The 21,015-nt window shown below is 52.4% G+C and overlaps 1 protein-coding gene across 2 annotated transcripts in view; it reads left to right on the top strand.

Moving 5' to 3' along the window:
* Window positions 1–21,015, top strand: part of RADIL (Rap associating with DIL domain) — a 103,285-nt gene that overhangs the window by 42,563 nt on the left and 39,707 nt on the right. The window contains exons 1-2 of one of the 2 annotated variants that reach the window (XM_032459954.1): window positions 7,733–7,856; window positions 12,196–12,794. In XM_032459954.1, the coding sequence (XP_032315845.1) occupies window positions 12,260–12,794 (535 nt within the window). In that variant the 5' untranslated portion in view covers window positions 7,733–7,856; window positions 12,196–12,259. Of the gene's footprint in view, window positions 1–7,732; window positions 7,857–12,195; window positions 12,795–21,015 lie in introns of those variants that run through there. The other variant, XM_032459953.1, reaches the window with a different exon arrangement.

The raw sequence follows: 21,015 nt of genomic DNA, 5'->3' as shown, positions 1-21,015 counted from the left end.
ATGCTGGCAACGGGTGAGGGCCTTCACTGGGGAGGTCGCCAAACACCCTGCTTCAAAATGTAGATTTTATTATGATTCAGGTCTGGTGCGGCCAAAAGATCAGAGGATGACTACCATTGAAAAGGTAGTTTTTTATTCAAGATACCAAGAGGAGGGGCCGTAGGATGTCATGCAGGGCCACACAGGGAAGCACCAGGGTTGGCCAGGAGGCAGGGGGAGGAGGGAAAATGGGGGCCAGAGCCTTTACTGTGGCCTCCATGGGAAGGGATGGACACGGCAGAATAAGGAGTCTCAGTACTGGTGATTTTGAATCATTTCATTTTTTTTTTGGTCAGGGGAGGTAATTAGGTTATTTATTTATTTATTAATGGAGGGGCTGGGGATTGAACCCAGGACCTCGTGCATGCTAAGCACGCGCTCTGCCACTGAGCTCTCCCCGCCCCTGAGTTTGAATCATTTCAGGTTCAAACTCTGGGGCACAGGGGCTAGCCTCAGTTGTGTGGTACTTGTTCTTGGAGGGACGGGGACAGCGGAATAATGATCTGGAGCAGCGAAGCCCAGCAGAGGAGGTGGGAAGGCGTGGTCTCCGGGTGGGTTGGTTTCCCTATGAAAGCTGTGCTCACAGGTAAGCTGTTTACTGTCTCTAGGGACCACTGTTTCTACCCTGGGAGGGGCAGTCTCCCCATGGTCAATAAGGCCCCAGACATCAAAACATCAGAAGAAAAGAGATGCTTAACACACCCACAAGTGCCTTCCCCATGTGTCCTGGGCTTCCGTACAACATGGCGGCTGAGTCCCAAGAACAAGAAAGAGCCAGGCAGGAGACACAGTGTCTTTTATGACCTAGCTTTGGACACCTGCATCATTACTTCTCCCACATTTGGTTGTTGGACACGGCCAAAAAGTACCTCCCAAAAGCAACGTGGTTGGGGAGAGTCCAAGTTACAGAGCAAGAAGAGGGGGCGGGATGGATTATGTACTGATGTGGGTGTATTGAAGTGGCTGTCTTTGGAAATTGCCCTCTGCCACAGACTCCAGCACCCAGAGATGCTCACTGTAAATAGTCCCTATCTAGCCTGCTTGCATGTGTTTTTGAATGTGATTTTACAAGGAAGAAATAATCTGTTACCAATGAACCTTCGTGATCTTGGACAAATCCTTTAGCCTCTCTTGGCTTTTGGTCCACATTTGTGCAGACAGTGGACTAAATTAGGAACTCTCACTCTCTTTCCTTGGGTACTAGAAAGGAGATCTCCAGCTGGACCAAGCTCTTTCCCCCTAAATTTGAAAAAGGGCCACTTGTTCTCAATTCTCAGTTTAAAAAAAGAGAAGTTAATACATAGTATTCTCTCGATCTTTATTTTTTGCATACATAAGTCATAAAGCAAATGGTACCTCCTAAAAAATGCTCACAGGCAACAAACCAAGTAAACAAATAAAAAATTAATATTAATGGAAATGTCAGACCCAACCAGGCAGGTCTGTTTCTTTAACAATATGTTTTTTGTGAGGCCACATGTGCTCATGTTTGTGATTTTTTGTTTATCACATGGTCATATTTTTGGCTGATGAAATTAATCCTAATTCCTATGTGGCTTGAAATACAACTTTTCAACATGTTCTCAATCCCCAGAGCTCTAGAATTTCCAGAGGCTTCACCACAGGAGTAGTTGAATAATCACGGGGGTAGATGATTTCTTAAGTCACATCCAGCCTAAAATCTTTGACAGTTCAAGTTTTTTTTTTTTTTTTACAACAGACCCAACATTCCAAGGTAAAGTAATCTGACATGATCTATTTTAATGGTATTTACTTGCTTCAATTGAACACGTCCACTACACCTGCTTCCTATGTGCATGCTGAAGGCTTTGAATCAATATTTTCCAACTAAATAGCTCACACGAGCTATAGATCCCCAGCACAGAATGCCTGTTGCGTCTCTACATGAGAATACACTGAACATACTAATCAGACTGAACAGCAGCCTATCACTTCTCTGCAGTCCTGGCTCCCTATACGTTACTCTGCAGTCCTGGTGGAACTGAGTAGGACCCGTGTGAGGACCCGATGGGGCTGTTCCAGAACAGACCGCTGCCCCCACCATGGCCTCCGCAAGCCTCTTGTCTGGAGAAGACCTTTAGCCTCCTAGCCTTCCCTGAGTTCCAAAGGGGACATTTAATCCAAGAAGTGAGAAAATGCAGAAAGAAAGGAAAACAGTCAAACAAGACAAAATAATAGTTAAGCTGTTAAACCACGTCAAGGACCTTTGGTTCCTCGTCAGGGGCTCTAGACAATAGTCTGAGCCATGTCCTTTGCGCTGTTTTGCAGATTTTTAACTCCCACCAGGTAGAAGAGGTTAACTGCGTGCTGCACGCAAGCACGGAGACCCAAGACCAGTTGGAACCAGAAGGTTGATGATGTTGACTCCTGTTGACTGTTACCGAGTCCAAACTCATCCTGTTCGCCCCACAACAGGCCAATATATCAGGAGATGAAGTGTTGGGGCAAGGAATAGCGACTTTATTTGGAAAGCCAGTAGACCAAGAGGATGGCAGAATAATGTCTTGGAGAACCCCCACCTCAGTCAGAATATAGGCTCCTTTTATACAAAAAACACGGGAGGGGGCGTGGTTGGTTGTTGCAAACTTCTTGGTGTAGGAACTCCTTGTTCTCGCAGCCGTCCACATGGGCCAGCTCATGGCGCTCCTGCAAAACCTTCAACACAACAAATGTTATTCTCTGTTCTGCAACTTGTTATCTTTACGTGAGTGCAGAGCTAGCAAGACCAAGCCTAGGACACAGGGCACAGGGTTAAAGCCAAAGGAACAGAGCTAATATGGAGCCAGATTTGTTCTTTTCTATTACATGACCTCATCACCAGCCAATCAGAAAAATGTCCTTGAGCTGATCATGCACCCCCACATCCCTCCGCCACCCCATTTTAAAAAACCTTTGCCTGAAAGCCTTTGGGGAGTTCGGGCCTTTTAAGCACTAGCTGCCTGGACCACTTGCTTGGCGCCTGCAGTAAGCGCAACTCTTTCCTTCACCAGAGCCGGGCGGGGAGGGTGGGGCGTCAGGAGATTGGCTTTACTACACGCTGGCAAGCAGACCCAAGTCTGGCTCGGTAACACTGGCACCCTATACATCACTCTGTAGTTCTGGTACCCTAGACATTACCCTGGTCCTGGCAGTCCATTCTGAGACAGGCTGGGACCTGGGACCCTTTACTGCAGTGCTTGCCCCTGGACCCGCATCTCCTCCTCCCACAGTAGGATGTGAAGAAATTTATCTAAGGGACTAAAAATAACTGCACCCATGTGCAGTTGGGGCAAATTATGACCAAAGAGATACAAAAAGGCCACAAACTAGCAGCCACATCTGAGGGGCTGGGAACCAAAGCAGGGTACTGCCCACGATCCCTGCACACAGCACCACCAAGGGGGCAGGTGGACCACACAAGCCACCCCTTCGACCCACACCTACCCTCGCCCACTGAAGGAAGCAGCCCGCCCTCCTCGGAGAGTGAGCTAGGGCGCCTGTTACTTGTTTTCACTCCCCCACGCTGCAGCTGGAGTCCCAGGAAAGCCTCACCTGAATTTCTTGTCTGGCCTCTTATCAATTTCTCCTGATGAGAGGAGCCAAGGCCCTGAGTCAGTAACAATGCAAGTCTGTAGTGCTGGCACCCCATACATTACCGATGCCAGGAGGTACTCACTGTCGACTGAAAGTTGCTCAGTATACGATGTGGAAATTAAAATAACAATTTCAGAGCTCTCAGCGGATGAGTCTACAAGGAATGACCAGACCTGATGAACTGCTGTTACAGTTGTGGTGTCGAGCTCATCAAGAATGGAAGCCACGGATTCAGTCACCTGTTTGCTAGTCCCGACTAGTGGCTGGGATGTAACAGTCTCTGAAAGAAAGGCTTGGATCTAACATCCTCCCTGTGCCTGCTGCCACCTTCCCTTCCTCTCTTCTGGTCTCCAAGACCCCAGTCTGTGCCCCTGGACTGGCCATCCTGTGGGAACCTGCCCTTTGACCTTAATCAGATGCTTTTTCTTTGAGCTCATTTGGGTTTTTCCCTACTTGAGTGCCGGGACTCTGCCACCCTCTGGTGGCCACGGAGGGCAGCTCAACACTCCATTTTTGTCCCTCGGATTTCCAAGATTTCACCCGGTGTTTCAAACACTTGTTTTACTCACCTGCCCAGGAAGGGCAGGTGCGGGAATACAAAGATGAATACAATTCAGTACTTGAGAAGCTTCCTCTTGAGGGAGGGGGTGAGACATTGAGATGGGTGGAAATTTATTCATCCCCGTGTTTATTCATATAACAAATATTCATGGAGCCTCTATTCTGTGCCAAGTATAAAGAAGACAGAACCTGCCTTTTCAGAACTCAAATCCTAGTGTGTGTTAAATATATAAATAGTAATAAAGGCCTATGAATTTGGTAAAACAGTTTCCGAGACAGAGAATGACCACAGGGGTGACCATCCAGGGGATGGTCATCGGTTAATGGCGGAGCTGGGTTTTGAGGAGAGGGAGGTGGCAGCGTGCTGACAAACAGGAAACGCACTTGGGGAGAGGATACAGCAAGGGGAAAGGTTTCAGAGCCTGGAATGAGCTTACTGTTTTAGGAAACAGAAGTCTGGTGTGGCTAGAGCTCCCTGGTAGAGTCAGGGAGCAGGTGGACTGGCCAGCAGGGGCCAGCTGCAGCAGGGTTTTGTAAGCCCTACTTTATTCAAAGCACAAAAGGAAGTGATTAGAGAACGTTTGGCTGAGGAGTAGCAACATCTGATTTGCATTTAAGGAGCGTGGTTTGATACTTGGCTAATAAAAAGTTGACGAAGAGTCTGCAGGAGCACAGAGGCGGGGCGTGGAGCCAAGCCTGGGGGTCAGGGAGGTCCTCCTGGATAAGGGGGGTTAGTTTATCTACTGCTGCATACCAAACTGCCCCAAAACTTAGCGGCACAAATCAGGAATCAAGGTTTATCACCTCACACAGTTTCTGAGAGTTGGGAATTTGGAAGCAGCTTTGCTGGGTGGCTATGGCGGAGGGTCCCTCATTAGAGGCAGTCAGGACGTTGGTCAGGGTTGCAGTCATCTGAAGGCTCCGGAGGCTAGGGGGCCCACATGCAGGATGGCTCATGTGGATGGTAAGTTGGTGCTGTCTGTTGGTGGGAGGCACTGGTTTCTCACCTTGTGGACCTCTCTAGGGCTGCTTGAGTGTCCCCCCAGCATGGTGGCAGGTTCCCTCTAGAGGGAAAGATCCAAGAGCAAGCAAGGGTAGAAGCCATGTCTTTTATAATTGAGCCCCAGAAGTCACACTGTCATTTTGGCAACATCTTACTGGTTACACAGGTCAGCCCTATTCAACTTGGAGGGGACTGCACTGGAGTGTGAAATAGGTGTGAATCACTGGGCATCACCTTGGAGAGTGGCTACTACCTAAGTGACACCTAATCTGAGCCTTGAAGGATGAGTAGACATTGGCCAGGTGATGAAGATTGGTATTACGGGCTGATCTGTGTCCCCTTAAAATCCATAATTTGCAGCTCTAACCCCTAGTGACTCAGAAGGTGACTGTATTCAGAGATGAGGGCCTTTAAAGAGGTGATTAAGTTGAAATGAGGTCATTAGAGTGGGCTCTGCCTAATCCAGTCTGACTGGCATCCTTATAAGAAGAGATTAGGACAGAAACAGAGAGGAAAAGCCGGGTGACGACACAGGGAAAAGCTGGCATCTATAAGCCAAGGAGAGAGGACTCAGAAGAAATCAACCCTGCTGGCACCTTGATCTTGGACTTCCAGCTTCCAGTGAGAAAACAAATTCCCATGGTTTAAGCCCCCGGTCTGTGTTATCTCGTTATGGCTGCCTGATCAGACTGATACAGTTGGGAAAGATGTTCCAAAGGCAGAGGGATTGGCCTGATCAAAGATGGAGATGTATGAAACAGCATGGTAATAGCAAAGAGTTGGCATCTACTAGATCCTGGAGAGCAGGCGCCAGCAAATTTTTCTGTAAAGGGCCAGATAGTAAATATTTTAGACTTTGGGGGCTGTCAAGTCTCTGTTGCATGAAAGCAGTTTCAGACAATACGTAAACAAATGGGTGTGGCTGTGTTCCAACAAAAGTTGATTTACAAAAACAGATAGCAGCTCAGATCTGGCCTGCAAGGGGCAGTTTGCCAACCCCTGCTGAAGAGGGGTGGGAGGTGGGACAAGATCATGACAAGGAATACCTTAGAAGGAAAACACAGATTAGGGGGAGGGTATAGCTCAGTGGTAGAGCACATGCTTAGCATGCACGAGGTCCTGGGTTCAATCCCCAGCACCTCCATTAAAAAAAAAAAAAGAAAAAGAAAAATAAACCAAAAAACACAGATTTAAACACAGGCTCTCCTTCCAGCTCTGATATTTGCCTCTTCAGGGTCGGAGTAGGGGGAGGTTGTGTACGTATATGGGGAGTCCTGTAAAGGGAATTATTTAATCACCCAGCCCCAGCTCAGTTTTTGGCTCCACCTCTAGCTGTTTGACCTGAGTCTCTTATTTCTTCACTTGGAAAGTGGGTGTAGTATCATGTGCCTCACAAGAGTTGATGAGATGCTTTGAATGAGATGACCTAGGTAAAGCCCTTCGCATTGGGTCTGCCATACAGTAAGTGCTCAGTAAATGTCTGTTCCCTCCCCCCCACTTTCCCCTTCACAAATTTGAAGTCATTACTATAAAACTGTATACCCCAATAGCTGTCAACAAGAAGTTTCACTCTCAGGGTCAGAATTCTGCATCTTACATCGAAGGCCACACGAATCCCCCAGGTCTAGACCAAAGGGAGCTGTCTGTGAGAAGCCTTTCTCCAAAGTGAAATCCCAGCCCGAGGACTGGTGCCAAAGTGAGCTCTAAGGACACGAGCTTCTTTTAAGACCAGTTACCCGAGGAAAGCGGTTGGGCCAGAACCCCCGGAGCTGACCTGGCCCCGTTTTGCATCGTTTTAAACAGAAGAGTGCCATGATCTGATTTGTCATTTAAGACTGGCTGCTTGGTGGTGACAAGTTTGTAGGGAAGAAGGAACCTGCTGCCCTTGTCCTCTTTCCATATTTTCATATATCAGGGTCACAGCTCTGTACCGCCCCGTTCCAATCAGCGCTTGTCTTACCCTGCTCCCTCTTTTCCTTGGCCTTGTCTGCTGAGGGAGTAGTAGGTGGGGACAAAACAGCTTGCCCATCCTCGGGAGTGTGAGGCCAGCACTTGGCCCTGCGCTTAGCACTGGCCCCTCCCCTCCTGCATAGGCCCCGCCCCTTAAGTTGAAGATGGGGGTGGGCTGCACAGCCCCACCTCTCTGCAACCAAGCCTGCCCTTCCTTGCCTTCGAGGCCACGCCTACACCTATTAATTGGTTGGCAGGTGATGCTGGCGCTCAGCCCTACACAGCACCGGCTCCGCCCCCCATCGAGGCCCCGCCCCTTCTAGGCCTTGTGTCCGTCTATTGGGTGGCTGGCTGCAAAAGGAGAGAGGGCCCAGCCTTCCCTTCTCGGCCGACAGTCCCTCGGAGGCCACGCCTCCTCGAGGTCTCACCCCCGTCCATTGGGCCTGCAGCTCAGAGGCCCCGCCCCTCTAAGGGCCCCGCCCCGTCTATTGGGTGGCCGCAGGTGGAGCCCGCTCTCTTCTCGCCGTCAGCCCGGCTCTCCCAGAGGCCCCGCCCACACAGGCCCCGCCCTCCCGTGGGCCCGCCCCGTCCGTTGGGCGGCCCGCAGGACGCTCCGTGCCGCGCGCGGGTCCCGAGCACCAGCTCGGTCTAACGGTGGGTGTGGAGCTGCGCGGGAACGCCGCGGTGGCGGCGGTGGGCTGAGCTGGAGGTGAGTGCGGGGTGCGCGAGGAGCGGCGGCAGAGGCGGGGGTCGCTCGCTGGCAGCCGGGGGTCCGGGTCGCGGAGGCCGGACGGGCGGGCGGGGAGGCCGCGGGGCGCGTGCTGGGGCAGCTGGGCCCGCACGGGGCATCTCTCTGGCCACCAAAGCCAGGCTTGTCCGGTGGCCATGGAAACAAGCGGCTCTGGGGTCCGGGCGCGGCCTCGGGGGGCGGGACCCTCAGGCCGGCTACAGGGGCGAGGGCGGCCCCGCCTGCGGGGTTCAGGGGGTCAGCTGTGGCCACTGCCCCCTGCGACTCCCGGAGCTTGTCCCCCAACAGTGCCGTCTCCCGGGCCTCAGTCTCCCTGGTGGTCCCCTTGGAGGGGGTCTGCAGGTGGGCGCAGGAGTCCGCAACCTCCCTCCAGGGTCTGCGTGACATCCACCCCTACGCCCACAGCCTGTCCTGGTTTTCCTGTTCACACAGCAGCGCGTTTCCCCACTCGTGTGTCAGCTGAAAGCATTGTCTCCCAGCTATTTCTGTACCACTTCCAGCCCCTTGACAAATACTGCATCTAAGAAAACATGCTGAACTGGGGCTCCTGGGGACCGCTCAGAAGAAACTAGATTATTTCCCATTAGGGAGCCGGTTGGTGGAGCAGAGGTGAGGCTGCAGACCCAGCCAGTGGACTCCCAGCTCCTGGTCAAGTGTTTGGTTAATCTGAATTGCTGGAAAGAATTTTCCAGGTCCCCCACCCGTGGTTACAGGTGTCTCCGGTTAGTTACAGGTGCCTCCCATTAGCACCGGCCACCTCTTGTGCATTCCAGAGAGAAGCCAGTCCTTAATCCCATTGGCAGAGAAAGTCAGCCCCCTCACAAGAGGGCTAGCGTGTCAGAATTAAATCTGATTAAATTATTTTTGTATTTAAAAGCATTGCTCTGGCTGGGGCTGTCAAGATAGGATTTATGGACAGTGGGGACAGAGCAGAGCCTGTGAGTCTACCCTCTTCCCTTCCTGTCCTGGTGGAAATTCTAATGGCTCCCACATTGCAGTGTTGGAACGGCCATGTCCCTCCACCCATCTGGTCAGCCCCACACTGACCTCACTCACTGCACTCGCCTCTGTGACTTGAGCTTGTTTTCATCAGAAACTGGACTCTTCCTTGAGAACAAGAGGAAAACATTCTTCAGGAGAAGCAATAGCTAATGACCTACAGCCTTGGGCCCGTGCTTCCCTATTTGTGTGAAAGAGGAGAGAACTGAGCAGAAAAGGGAAAGACAGGTCATGCTTCCAAAAAAACAGATCTGGTTACCCAGGGCGTGCTCCGCTGCATGGGATCCTCCTGCACTCCCCTTGCCCTCTGCAAAAACGCACCCCTCGCATTTTGACAAATTGGCTGTACTCTGCATTCTGTGGTTGTGGAGGAAGGGCACGTGTGAGTAGGATGCCCCTGTCTGGGGTTACTCTGAAAATGGCCACAGAGAGCATGACCATAAGGAGAAAAGGGCTTCCTGATAAAATTGATCAAGTCTCTCAGGGTCTGTGTTAACTGGGACTTCTTGCAGCTTAAGGAGTTACTAGCAAGGAGTGAGTCACGGTGTCTCCTACGTTTTCTGCCCCCTTTCCATGATGTTGCTGACTTTGCCCTAGAATCCAGCACAAGAGGCTGCTGGAAGGAAGGGAGGGGGCTCCCTTCCAAGGCCCTGGGAGGGGACTTCCCAGCAGCTATGTGTTTGTAATTTTCTATTTCTTTTTAAAAATTTTTAAAAAAAATTTTGGGGGGAGGTAATTAGGTTTATTTATTTATTTTAATGAAGGTACTGAAGATTGAACCCAGGACCTCGTGCATGCTAACCACATGCTCTACCACTGAGCTATATCCTGGCCCCCATTCCTTTTTAAAAAATGCTTATTTTTTATTGAAATGTAGTCAGTTTATGTTGTTAGTTTCAGGTGTTCAACAAAGCTATTCAGTTTCCTTTTTTAAAAAAAATTACAGCAGAATTGTATAAGCTTCAGATGATATAGAACCTGGGTCCACTCCTGGGTGCAAAACAGTAATTCACTTCTCCATTGTACCTGGCGGCCTTGTAAACCTCTGTGTTCACCTCATGACTTTTCTGCCACTCGGGCTTCTGTTGAGACAGGATTTCCGCCGCTTTTGGCGTCATATTCACACTTACATCTGGCGTCACCTCCAAAGGCGGAGGTTTCCAAGCCAGACACTGCCTGGTGGCAGAGGCTGTGCTGCAGGCCTCTCTAGGTTTGGGTCAGAACTGGGGGTTGGAGGGTGCTCGAATGAGGGTGGTGTCTGTGGAGGGGCCAGGTCAGTGGAGGCTGTGTGGCCACCAGAGGCACGTGCTGGGAATTTTGGAGGCGGGCTCGTGCGGCTGTCAGACGGCTCAGGGGTTTGAGGCTGCTGATGCAGTGTGTGAACCAAAGCTGTGTTCTTGTCCCGTGAGGACTGTCGGAAATGCTTCTGTTGTAAATTCAGTCAGGCCTTCAACAGGTCCAAGCCGGGAGCCACAGCCAACTCTGGCCCTTAGCATCTGCCAAGGAGCCTTGTCACACTTTCCTCCGGGGAGCAGGAACAGCCCTCCACGTAGATGTTCCTTTATAGCTTGACTCACCAAGGCCAGAGACGCTCATAGGTGCCTTCGGCTTAGGATGCTCGACTCCTTTAAGCAAGTTCAAGCTTCGGAAAGCTGGGACACAGTGCAGGGCTGTGCGGCGGTAACTGTAGCAGTAGGCTGTAGCAACGGGAGTGTCCTGCGTCCCACCCCACCCCGTGGGGCAAACATGCGTATCTGGAACCCAGTCTTTGGTGGGTGAAGAGTTCAGGGTCCTCCGAGGACATCTGTGGCTGGTTCTGGAGGAACTGAATGGCGGGTCCGCTTCTTAGCCTTCATTCACGACAGCCCCAGTGGGGGTGAGAGACTTCAGAGGATGCGACCGAGACCCAGGTGGCCGGCCAGGAAGAACCCGGCTCCGTGTCAGCGCGGGAGGCTGGGACACTTGCCCTGTTTGGGGCCCTCGGGGCTGGTGTAGGTCCTTTCCTCTGAGGGGCCCCCTGGCTCTTTCTCCTGCGCTGGGCAGCAGCTCGCATCCCCCGGGCCAGCCTCTTCCGGGGCCCGTGACCACAGGCAAGTCGGGACGGAGGCTTCCGACCGCAGTGGAGTTTAGTGCTGCCGTGCCTCACTGCGACAGGTGCCCGCTGCCGCTCTCCCCGGGGCCTGGCCGTGGTTTCCAGAGCTTCCAGAAGACGGACCTTTCTTCTTTGGGGGGTCTGCTTTTGTCTGTGGTGAGGACATGAGCCTGGAAGTGGGCACAGCGTCAGGAGGTGGGCGGTTTCCGGCCCCCAGGACTGGCTGTGAAGCCTTAGAGACAGCCTCCCTTTACTCTGCCTCCTGCTCCCACAGAGCTCTGGGGGGTTCTGACAAACTGTCTCGTTGGGACTAGTCCTCTGGAGCATTAAATGCACTTGAATCATGACTTTATGACCCACTGCAGTGTCCCAAAGCTGTTTTCCAATTTCCCCGGGAAGACTGCATCTTGGGCCTGGCCAGAGCCCGAGTGCCAGGCTGGCCGCGGTGGGCGGAACAGATGCATTCCAGCCATGCCACCACTGGTTCTGGAAGAGCCCTTTTGTGTCCTTGTGGTCATGTGTGATGGATAGTGCTGCCATCCGGGGCAGTGGCTCCTCCAGGCCAGGACTGGTCATCCAGGAGCAGCGTTTTGGGAGGTTTGTGTTCTGAATGCCTGGTCGCTTACTGCTCTGTTCACATGGCTGCAACTTTGCCTGCTTCCCTGGCTCCTTTGCTGTTTGTGATGACTTTTCTCTAGGAGAGGCTGTGGTGCAGGAGGGATGGAGTTTAGGGAGACCCGGCATTTTGCTGTCTGGGTCGTTTGTAACTTCTCTCCGGGTTTGATGTGATCCGTGGCCGGCTGCCTCAGATGAAGCTGGGCAGCCCCACTGAGACTCTGCTCCCAGCACCATCTGTCCCCATGCTGCCACTGTTTCTGGGCTTCCCACATGTGGGGTGTGCTGTGCCCTGCGCTTTGCAGGAGTCGGAATCCTGCCACAGAGCATGTCTTACCTTTGGGTGACCGCATTGTGCCTCCTGGTACCGGCTCTCCTTGTAGGGCATTTCAGCCCATTTGAACCTGCTTTGTTCCCTGTGGTCCCACCAGCTTCGGCCATATTCTCACTGTTGGACTCAGCTCGGGTGGCATGTCCTCTGCTTCTGTTGGGGCGCCGGACCCTGGGTGGTTTATTAAGTCTTAAAATTCTCCTGTACCTCCTTGGCTCTGTGGTTGTGATGGTTGATACTCACCCACCTTTCTTTCTTCCCAGGACACGGCCTGCTCCCTACCGTTGGCCGGAGCCCTCAGTTCTCGTCCACGAAGCCTGGCCCACCATGTTTTATGGGACCCACTTCATCATGTCCCCACCCGCCAAGAGCAAGCTGAAGCGGCAGAGCCAGCTGCTGTCCAACGTGCTGTCCCGGACGCTGAGCTACAAACACCGCGACCTGGACACCACCTTCTCCAGTCTGGGTGCCAGCGATGACCCGGCTGAGCTCTCCACCCAGCTCTCGGCCCCCGGGGTCCTGAAGGTGTTCGGGGACAGCGTCTGCACCGGCACCCACTACAAGAGCGTCCTGGCCACCGGCACGTCCAGCGCCCGGGAGCTGGTGAAGGAGGCCCTGGAGCGCTACGGCCTGAGCCCCGAGCGCGCCGGCCAGTACGTGCTGTGCGACGTGGTGGGCCGGGCTGGCGACTCCGGGCGGCAGTGGCAGGCCGAATGCTTTCGGGTGTTTGGGGACAATGAGAAGCCGCTCCTGATCCAGGAATTATGGAAACCTCGAGAGGGCTTGTCCCGGAGGTTTGAGCTGAGGAAGAGGTCGGACGTGGAGGAGCTGGCGGCCAAAGACGTGGACACCCTGACGGCAGGTGAGGAGGGGCGAGGAGGGGGCTAAGGTGTGGGGCCATTCAGGGACGACACGGGAAGGTGTGTTTGCCCTGAAGGAGGACAGTCAGCCTCTGTCCAGGAGTCTGAGGACTCGCTCTGCAATTCAAGGCTCTGCCTGGGGCTATCTCAGCGCTGGGGTTTGTCTACACTGTGGTTTGTCTACACTGCAGGGTGCCTGCTGGTGTTCATTAGCCTCTCCTGAGGTTGTCTTGCAGTATCGAAGGGCGATTCCTCCTTTTGGTTACAGGTCGCCGTCCAGGTCTCTGGTAAGCATGTCATGAGCTGCAGAGAGTGCCTTGCCCACACAGGCGCAGATACATCACAGAAAGTCCCTTAATGCCTGAGGCACTGGGGGAATCTCTGGTGAATCAAACAAAAAGCTAATGGAGGAAGCGGGTGCATTCGGGGGGTGCACTGGAGTGGGGGCCGGGGCAGTGGGAGGCTGTGCTGGAGGAAGGCCCAGCCTAGAGCAGGTGGTTTCTGTCTGTCTGAGGTAGGCTGAGAGCAGTGGGCAGCTCTGAGCCCTTGCCCCAGAACCGGGGGACTCCATGGCCTGTGGGCCACTGCTTTGTGTCTGGCTTTTATTCAGTTGGTGGAAAGAAGTTGATTGTCTGAATAGGTAAGCGCCTTAAAAAATATGCCAAAAGACTCTTAAATGTATCTCAGATCGTATTTAACTTTTTCTTAGTTTCCTATAGAAAATGGTGATTTTTCATGAGCAAGTGGCCCAGAGCAGAGGACGTTTGAGCAGGGGACTTGTCACCTGTTTCATGATACTGCAGGGTTGGAAGGGTCTTGAGCCCTTGCTGGCATCTTGTGTGCATCCCCAGGGATCGCGAGCACCCATGCTCTCTAGTTCTCTTCTGGTGCGAAGCCCACATCAACATCTGTGTGTGAGGATGAGGGTGTGCAGGTGTTTGGACTCCCAGGGGCTGGGGTCCCGGGGCCTGACTGGGCTGTCGTGCCTCAGTCTCCTGGTCTGCAGGATGGGGCAAGCCTGCCACCCCTCCCGGGGTGGCTGCAGTGGCGTGTGCAGAGTTTCCGGCCCACAGGCGCAGGAGAGCTTGGCCGTGGGGCCTGACCCGGATGTTTCCTGCACGCGGTGCGTTCTGTGCACTCACAACTGGTGGTGGATCAAGGACGGGGTTGGGGTCCCTCTGACAGGAAGGGGGTTTAATCAGCGATGTGGTGCGGAGTTGCAGGCGTGGGGGATAATGGAAAGTTGACCATGTAGTGATGTTACTGTTTTTTACTCTCCTCGGAAGAGCGCCCCGAATGCCCCCACCCAGAGGGGTTTGGATTTTGTCCTGACCCTGCCTTGCTGAGCTCCAGAGGCCCCTAGCTCCTTCCCCTCTTCACTCTAGAAGACGTTTGAGGGGCCGTGTTGTGTGGTGAAGGGGGCTGGTGGTCACTGTCCTGCCCAGTGTTTTCTCTGCTGGGCGGAGAGCCGAGAGCACGTGGACTGGTCTCAGTGGGTCACTGTGCCCTGGGTCCCAGGTGGGGCCCCGGACGACCTGCTCTGTGTCGCACAGGTGATTGCTGGGGCCGAGGGTGGGGGTAGAGGGGTGGGCAGCAGAGCTGGATGGCATCTGTGCGGCGCCGGGCTTTGCCTTCTGTTCTCCGACCCCTTTCGGGCCCGTCCCTTTCACGTGCGAAGGCAGGAGAAGGCCCACAGCCTACTCAGCTTCGTGCTGTTTTGGCAAAACCTTTCAAATAAAGAGTCTATTGAACCCGACAGGTCTCACTGACACACTTCTCAGGGCTGGAAGCCGGTTGTGTTACCTGCCTGGAGCAGGCTTCCCAGGCCCCAGGGAGTTGGCCTTCCCTGCCTTGGGGTGTGGCCTGGGCGGTCTGTGCCTCCTGGCTGGGCTGTCCCCTCCCTGGCCACCGAGCCCCAGAGCCCGAGTGTTGTCTGAGTGGACGGCACCCGCCCAGCACTGGGGACCCTGCAGATAGGCCCGCCCGGCCCAGCCCAGCCCAGCTCAGCTCGGGCCATGGGCGGGCGGGGCTTCACCGGAGCCCAGGACCTTTGAGTTAGAGTCTGTCTGGGGTCCTGATGATACACGGATACACGCAGAGAGATGTGCACCCGGTCTCACACTCACACACGTGAACACGTACGTGCATATTCACCATGAGGCTTTCCCACTCACATGCACACACATATACAACAGGTGTACAGACACGCGTGTGCACACGCTTTCCCTCACACTCACACACTCACTCTGAATTGTTCCTGTGTGTAAAGAACCTAGTGCATCTAGTGCGCCTCCGCGGTCCCCCTGCCCCCAGGCATGAAGCCGGAGGCGGCTGGGCCATGGCCTCCCCGCTGCCTGATGGGGGGGGGTGAAGTCAGCCCAGGGCCCTGCCTTCTTCACTACGGTGGGGACCACGGGGAGACTCAAGGGCACTGTGACGTGGACGCGGAGAGGAGTGAAGGGCGTCGGTGTCAGGGGTGACAGTTGCGTTAAGTCTGATGATGTGAAGGACTCTCCAGCCCCTCCAGCTGTGTCCCTAACACCTGTAGTCTCGTCCTCAGGGCGGGGGGGGGGGCTCCTCACCTGGGCGGCCTGTCTCTGACGAGCCCCGGGAGGCTGGCGGTGCCCGAAGTGGCCTGGGTGTCGCTGTGAGGTTGCGGTGAGCTTGGTGCCGACGACGTGGGGCGTTAGTGTTGAGAAGGGCGGGGACCCCGCGGCAGGGCCCTCACCTCCACTCCCTGCTTCCTCTCCCAAGAACAGGTGAGCTTGTCCTGCTCCCCCAGCGCCCCCACCGCCGGGAGCCAGTAGTCCTCCTCACCTGGAAAAGTGGTGCAAGAGGAAGGACCGCCTGCCAGGGCAGGTGTGTGTGCATGTGCTTGTGCATGTGCGCCCGCGCACGAGCTTGCGTGTGGACTAACCCTTCCCAGGCTCCAGGGCACTGACCACTGTCGTCGTGGTTGTCATTATTCCCGCCCGGTTCCTGCAGTGGAAGACCCACCTGGATGCAGGTGAGTTGGGGCTCACTGGTTGTGCTGGTTTCAGGCTAAGCCTTCATCCAGAGCCCACCAGGTGCATCTCTGAGGCTTTTTGGAGCTAAGCGCTCGCCGCAGCCCCCCACCCCAGCCTGCAGGTTAACCGGAGCCCCCAGCAGGTCAGGTGGTGGAGGTGGCTGCGCCAGACGCCTCCCCGGGGGCACCAAGAGTGAATCTACCCAGTTCTCCTGAACCATTTGGGCTGCTGTTTTATGCCCACAGTCACACACTCAGGCACTTTGGGGGTTTGTTTTCCATAAATATTGGCTTTTCACAGCTGCCAGCTTCTGCATGGTTTCCAGAGTATCACACTCTTGTGTGTGAGTTCTGGGAGTGAGATGGCGGGCGGAGGGGGCTACGGAGCTGCCCTCAGGTTTTCGCAGCAGATGGGCAGTTGGGGCCAGACCATGCAGAGAGGGCACTGGGCCCGTCCTGAGATGAGGGCACTAATCACTTATGCTCACTTGGGGGAGGGGCAACGGTTCAGGTGGTTTTCAGCTGCTGAAAAGGGAAGGGCGGGAGCAGGTTTATCTGTGTTCCCAGGATGGGAGTGAGCTTGTAAACTGGATTTCTCAACCTCAGCCCCATGGACATCTTGGGCCAGTGGTTCTTTGCTGTGGGGACCACCCTGTGTGCTCTAGGAGGGCTGGCTGTGTCCCTGGCCCTGCCCACTGGATGCCTGTCACACCCCTACCAGTGGTGACAACCGGAGGCCTCTTCCTCCCTCTCAGGTGTGGCCGAGTGTCCTGGGGCCAAGCCCGCCCTCAGCTTGGAACCACCTTCGTGGACTGGTGGCCAGGGCTCAGTTTGGAGGAACTCAGTCTGCTGGCCATGCCCAGTGCCTCACTGTTAGAGCCAGTGGCTGTGTCCCCTCACGATCTCCAGGCCACGCTCACTCTCCTGGGGCACCGTCCGAGGGACTTGGGTGCCTGGAGGAGGGGGAAATTTGGAGCTGCCTTTGGTGCCTGTGGATGCCTCCCTGAGTGGCTTTCCCGGCCCTCAGATACCTGGTTTTGTTTGGATGCTGGGGAACAGGGCCTCCTCGGCTCTGGAGGAAGACAAGTTTAGAGGGTTTCTAAGGCTGCTGCGACTTGAGGTTATCTCTACGGGGACATCTCTGCCTCAGCATTGAGCTTGTCACAAATCCCCCTTCAGTGTCTGGCCTGGTATACAGTAGGTGCTCATTAAATGCCTGTTTAAAGGCTGGTGCAGATTAGAAGAGCAAGCTCCTTTGTAGGTCTTGGTTTCTGGGCCCATCTAAGGCTCCAGAGTTGGAATCGTGTTCTTTGGAGAGGCGGGGTGGGGGAGGGAGCGGAGGGAGACAGTGGCTGTCCGCTTGTGCCACCTGGGGCTCCAGTGAGGAGGAGAGCACTGCCTGGCACCGGCCACCTCCTCTCCTCCATGGCCGGCTGCAGTGTGTCGCCTGAGCACCTGACTTTGGGTGTGTATTGTCACCCACAGACAGGCAGATGGGCTGAACCGTGTCTGAACAAGGCTGTTCTGGCTCCACGTGAAACCTCTGGGGTCTTCATCTGCTAATCGTGCACCGTAAATTCCATCCTCTCACAGCTCCCAACCTCTCTGGTGGTTTTCTTGTGACAGTTTTTTCTTCTGCTGTGAATCTGATTTTTAATAACTCCAATCTCAGGATGAAGGAGGTGATCTGGACTCTTATTTAAGAGTAGCTGCCTCTTGAGTCTTAAGCGAGACTTCCTTTGAGTGTGTTCTCAGTGATAGAGTCATTGTGGGAAACGTTTACCTTATGTGGTTTGGTAAAAGCAAAACAATGCCCCACTTTTCCCATCAGTCTAAAACTAGAAAACTAATTGAACTTAAAGGACATTTTTGAGGATTGTTAATTCAAAGAGAACATAAAGTTGAATAGTTAGCTGCTCACAGCAGTTTCATCCTTTGATTCACTGCTTAGAGGGGGAAAAACAATTAATAGGCTTCAATTTCCCATAGAAGTGCAGTGTCAGAAGGAGGCTGAACAGCCCTGTTTTCCCAGGCCAGGTGGTGCCCGCCTGGGGCCTGGCTGGCGGCACCCCTCCTCCCTGGGGAGACTTCTGGTCACATTATATATGGAGCCTCCAAAGGCTCAGTGCTTAACACAGAAAACACAGGGGGATATCAGAACCGGCATACAGTGTTTGACAGACATCCAGCATAAGTGGAATTTGCTAAAGTATGGCTGGGGTGGGCACTGAAGGGAAGGGAAAGCAAAGTTGGATCCTTACTCCAAATGCATTAAAAACCCACACATCAAAGGTAAAATTATAGTGCCAAAAGAAAGATTTCATAAATGAGGCTTAAAAGATGCAAACCCTAAGGGGAAATGTAGTTGGATTTGACTACATCAAAGTTTAACTTTCTTTTCAACTAAGGACACTCTATAGATAAGCTTTAGATCTACCCATGGTGCTGTGTATAAATCCAGCCCATCGCTTCCACCTGAGGCATCGTTTCCCATCACACACGTATACCTGTTATCCATCCCCCTGACTAGGGACACTCAGGTTGTGGCCAGCTTCTCCCTACGGCAAGCAGTGGCACAATGACCCTCTTGAGGGCCTGTGCAGAGTTCTCCAGGGTCCTCTCCCAGGAACAGAGCTTCTGGATTACAGATCTGTCTGCTTCGCTTCCCAGTAAGCACTGTGGGACAGCAGCTTCTCCAAAAAGGCTGCCATGACACTGACGTGCTCTCTTGTGTGGCCCTTTCATCTCCTTAAGCACTGAGTATGAGCCCCCTGATCCATGAAAATTTCCCCTGGAAATATGTTCAAATCAAAATGTGCCGCAGTGAAGTGGGGTGCTGGAGTCAGACAGCCACAGAAACCGCAGCCGACTGGTGTGAGCAGCTGTGATCTGAGTCATGAAATGACCTCCCAAAGGTCTCAGTGGGCAGTTTTGAAACTGTCCCTCTGCCTAAACAAAACTCAGCAAATGGGACTTCTAGATACTGATTAGCCAATGATCTGAAGGAGAAAGAGTTTTCTCTTTTTGTGCTCATTTATTTATCTACTTGTCAGCAAATATTTGTTTCATGCTACCTTGTTAGGTGCTTGACTAGGTACTGGATACACAGGAGTTGACAAAACAAATAGCTCAACACTGAAGGGGTTAAAAGACCACTGTGGCTTTTAGTAGAAAATACTTTGAAAAGGTCAGTAATAGATTAATTAGGTTATTGCAGGAGTTTAGGTGAAAGTTGATGGTAGCTTGGACTGGAGTTATGAGGGAGCAGGTAGAGAGAAATGGATGAATCCCAAATACATTCTGGAGGTAGACTCAACAGTAATTGTAAATGAAGTAGATGCTGAAGATGAGAAAGAGGGAGGTGTCAAGAATGACTCTCAGGTTTATGATATAAGCAGTTGGATAGATGGAGATGCCATTTACCAAAATGGTGACTTCCAGGAGAGAAACAAATTATGGAAGGAAGAGTAAGGGTTCTCTTTAGACTGTGTTAAGTTTGAGACATCCAAATGGAGGTGGCAGATAGGAAGTCAGATGAAATGGATCTGGAGCCCAGAAGAGTCTGTTTTAAAAATTTAAACTAGACTGTAAATAGGTGATATTTAAAGCTGTAAAAATTGATAGATTACCCAGAAGTTAGTATACATACAATGAGAAGAATTAAGAGCTTGATGTAGAAACTGGAAGAACTCCAACTTTAGAGGCAAAGTAATGAAGGAACAGGTTAGACTGAGGGGAGGCCAGAGATGGACAAGACAACACAGCATGGTGCTGTGGAGGCCAACGTGAGGCTACTGTAGGTCAAGAAAGGTGTAGACCACTGGGTCCCTTGGATTGAACAACACGGAGGTCACCAAAGACCTTACTGATAGCTGTGCTGCTGGAATGTAAGCATGCACATCATATTGAAATAGGTTGAGTAACTGGTACTTGTGTTTCTGGCAATACATGGGATTAATTATCCTGGAAAATCTTTCTATGTAAAGTACCTGGAAGTGCTGGCTGAAATATAACAATTCTCCATTTAGATGCATAGCTGAGTACACCTCAAAATAAAGTAATCCCTAGAGGTGAAAATAAACAAAACGAGGTACCTTGAAACCTTAGAATTTTAGCTGATTATGAAGTTATAATTGCCTTGGAGGCATTTACCAGTCTTTGTAACCAAGAAACATGTCTAATAGCTGTCTGAAAAAGAGACATAGGGTCTTGGCACCTTAAGAAGTAGGGAGTTGGAACTGAGACCCTCAAATATATTTGGAAACCGTAAGAAGTGACACATTGAATGAAAAGATGGGATTGGAAGAATCTGCTTCCTGGTAGAAAGGAAAGACAGAGTTATCTTTCTCCACCTGGGCTCTGGGTGAGGAAAACTAAATACTCTCCCCTAGAATTGAAAACCACTCTTGTCTCTTGTGTTTGAGGTTCAGAATTTCACTACTTAGGTGATCTGGATAGTCCCTGGATAAGAAATTCTAGTGTACAAAATTTGATGTGTACAAGGATATCAGACAGAAAGAAAGTAAATCCTCTTTGGAAGGCCCTGCCAGAAATGAGCTCACAATCCAAAATTACAAAACAGGTGAAGTGATGCCACTGGAAATGAGTCAGTGGAAACAAACTGTAGAATCAGATTCCCAAGAATTCAGGAATTGGAACCATTATTGCAGAATACTAAGTATGTTTAAAATGTTTAATGAAATAAAAGGTAGAAAACAGGAAAGAACAGAATGTCACCCCTAAGGGAAGGGAAGATTGGAAAAGAACAAGATAATGCTTTTAGTAATAAAAATGCAAGTTTGTGAATGGACTCTTCAGTGATGGCTTAACAGCTGACTAAATACAACTGAAGAGAGAATTAAAGAACCGAGATAGATCTGAAATTGCGCAGAAAGAAACGTGGGCTAAGAGATCGGGGAACAGAATGAGGTCTGTCACCTGCCCACGTGGAGAAGATCAAGAGGATAGAGGGGAACATATTACAAGGACGTGCCCGAGAGACTCTCCTGGAGGACGTGATATGAAAAGCACGAATCTTGCTATTCAGGAATCACCGTGTTTCCTGGGTAAGATCAACAGAAAGTTGACCCCTTGACGCCTAGCGGCGGAACTGCTGCAGGACACTGAGGACCGAGACGTTTTCAGCTGCCGAAGAGACAAGACGGCTGAGCAGCAGGCTGGCCCAGCTGCAGGCTTCCTGGCGGGAGCCGCAGGAG

This window comes from Camelus ferus, chromosome 18, assembly GCF_009834535.1.
Source record: "Camelus ferus isolate YT-003-E chromosome 18, BCGSAC_Cfer_1.0, whole genome shotgun sequence".
Classification (NCBI taxonomy): domain Eukaryota; kingdom Metazoa; phylum Chordata; class Mammalia; order Artiodactyla; family Camelidae; genus Camelus; species Camelus ferus.
The sequence above is the reverse complement of the archived record's forward strand: the minus strand, read 5'-3'. Positions and strand labels throughout refer to the sequence as shown.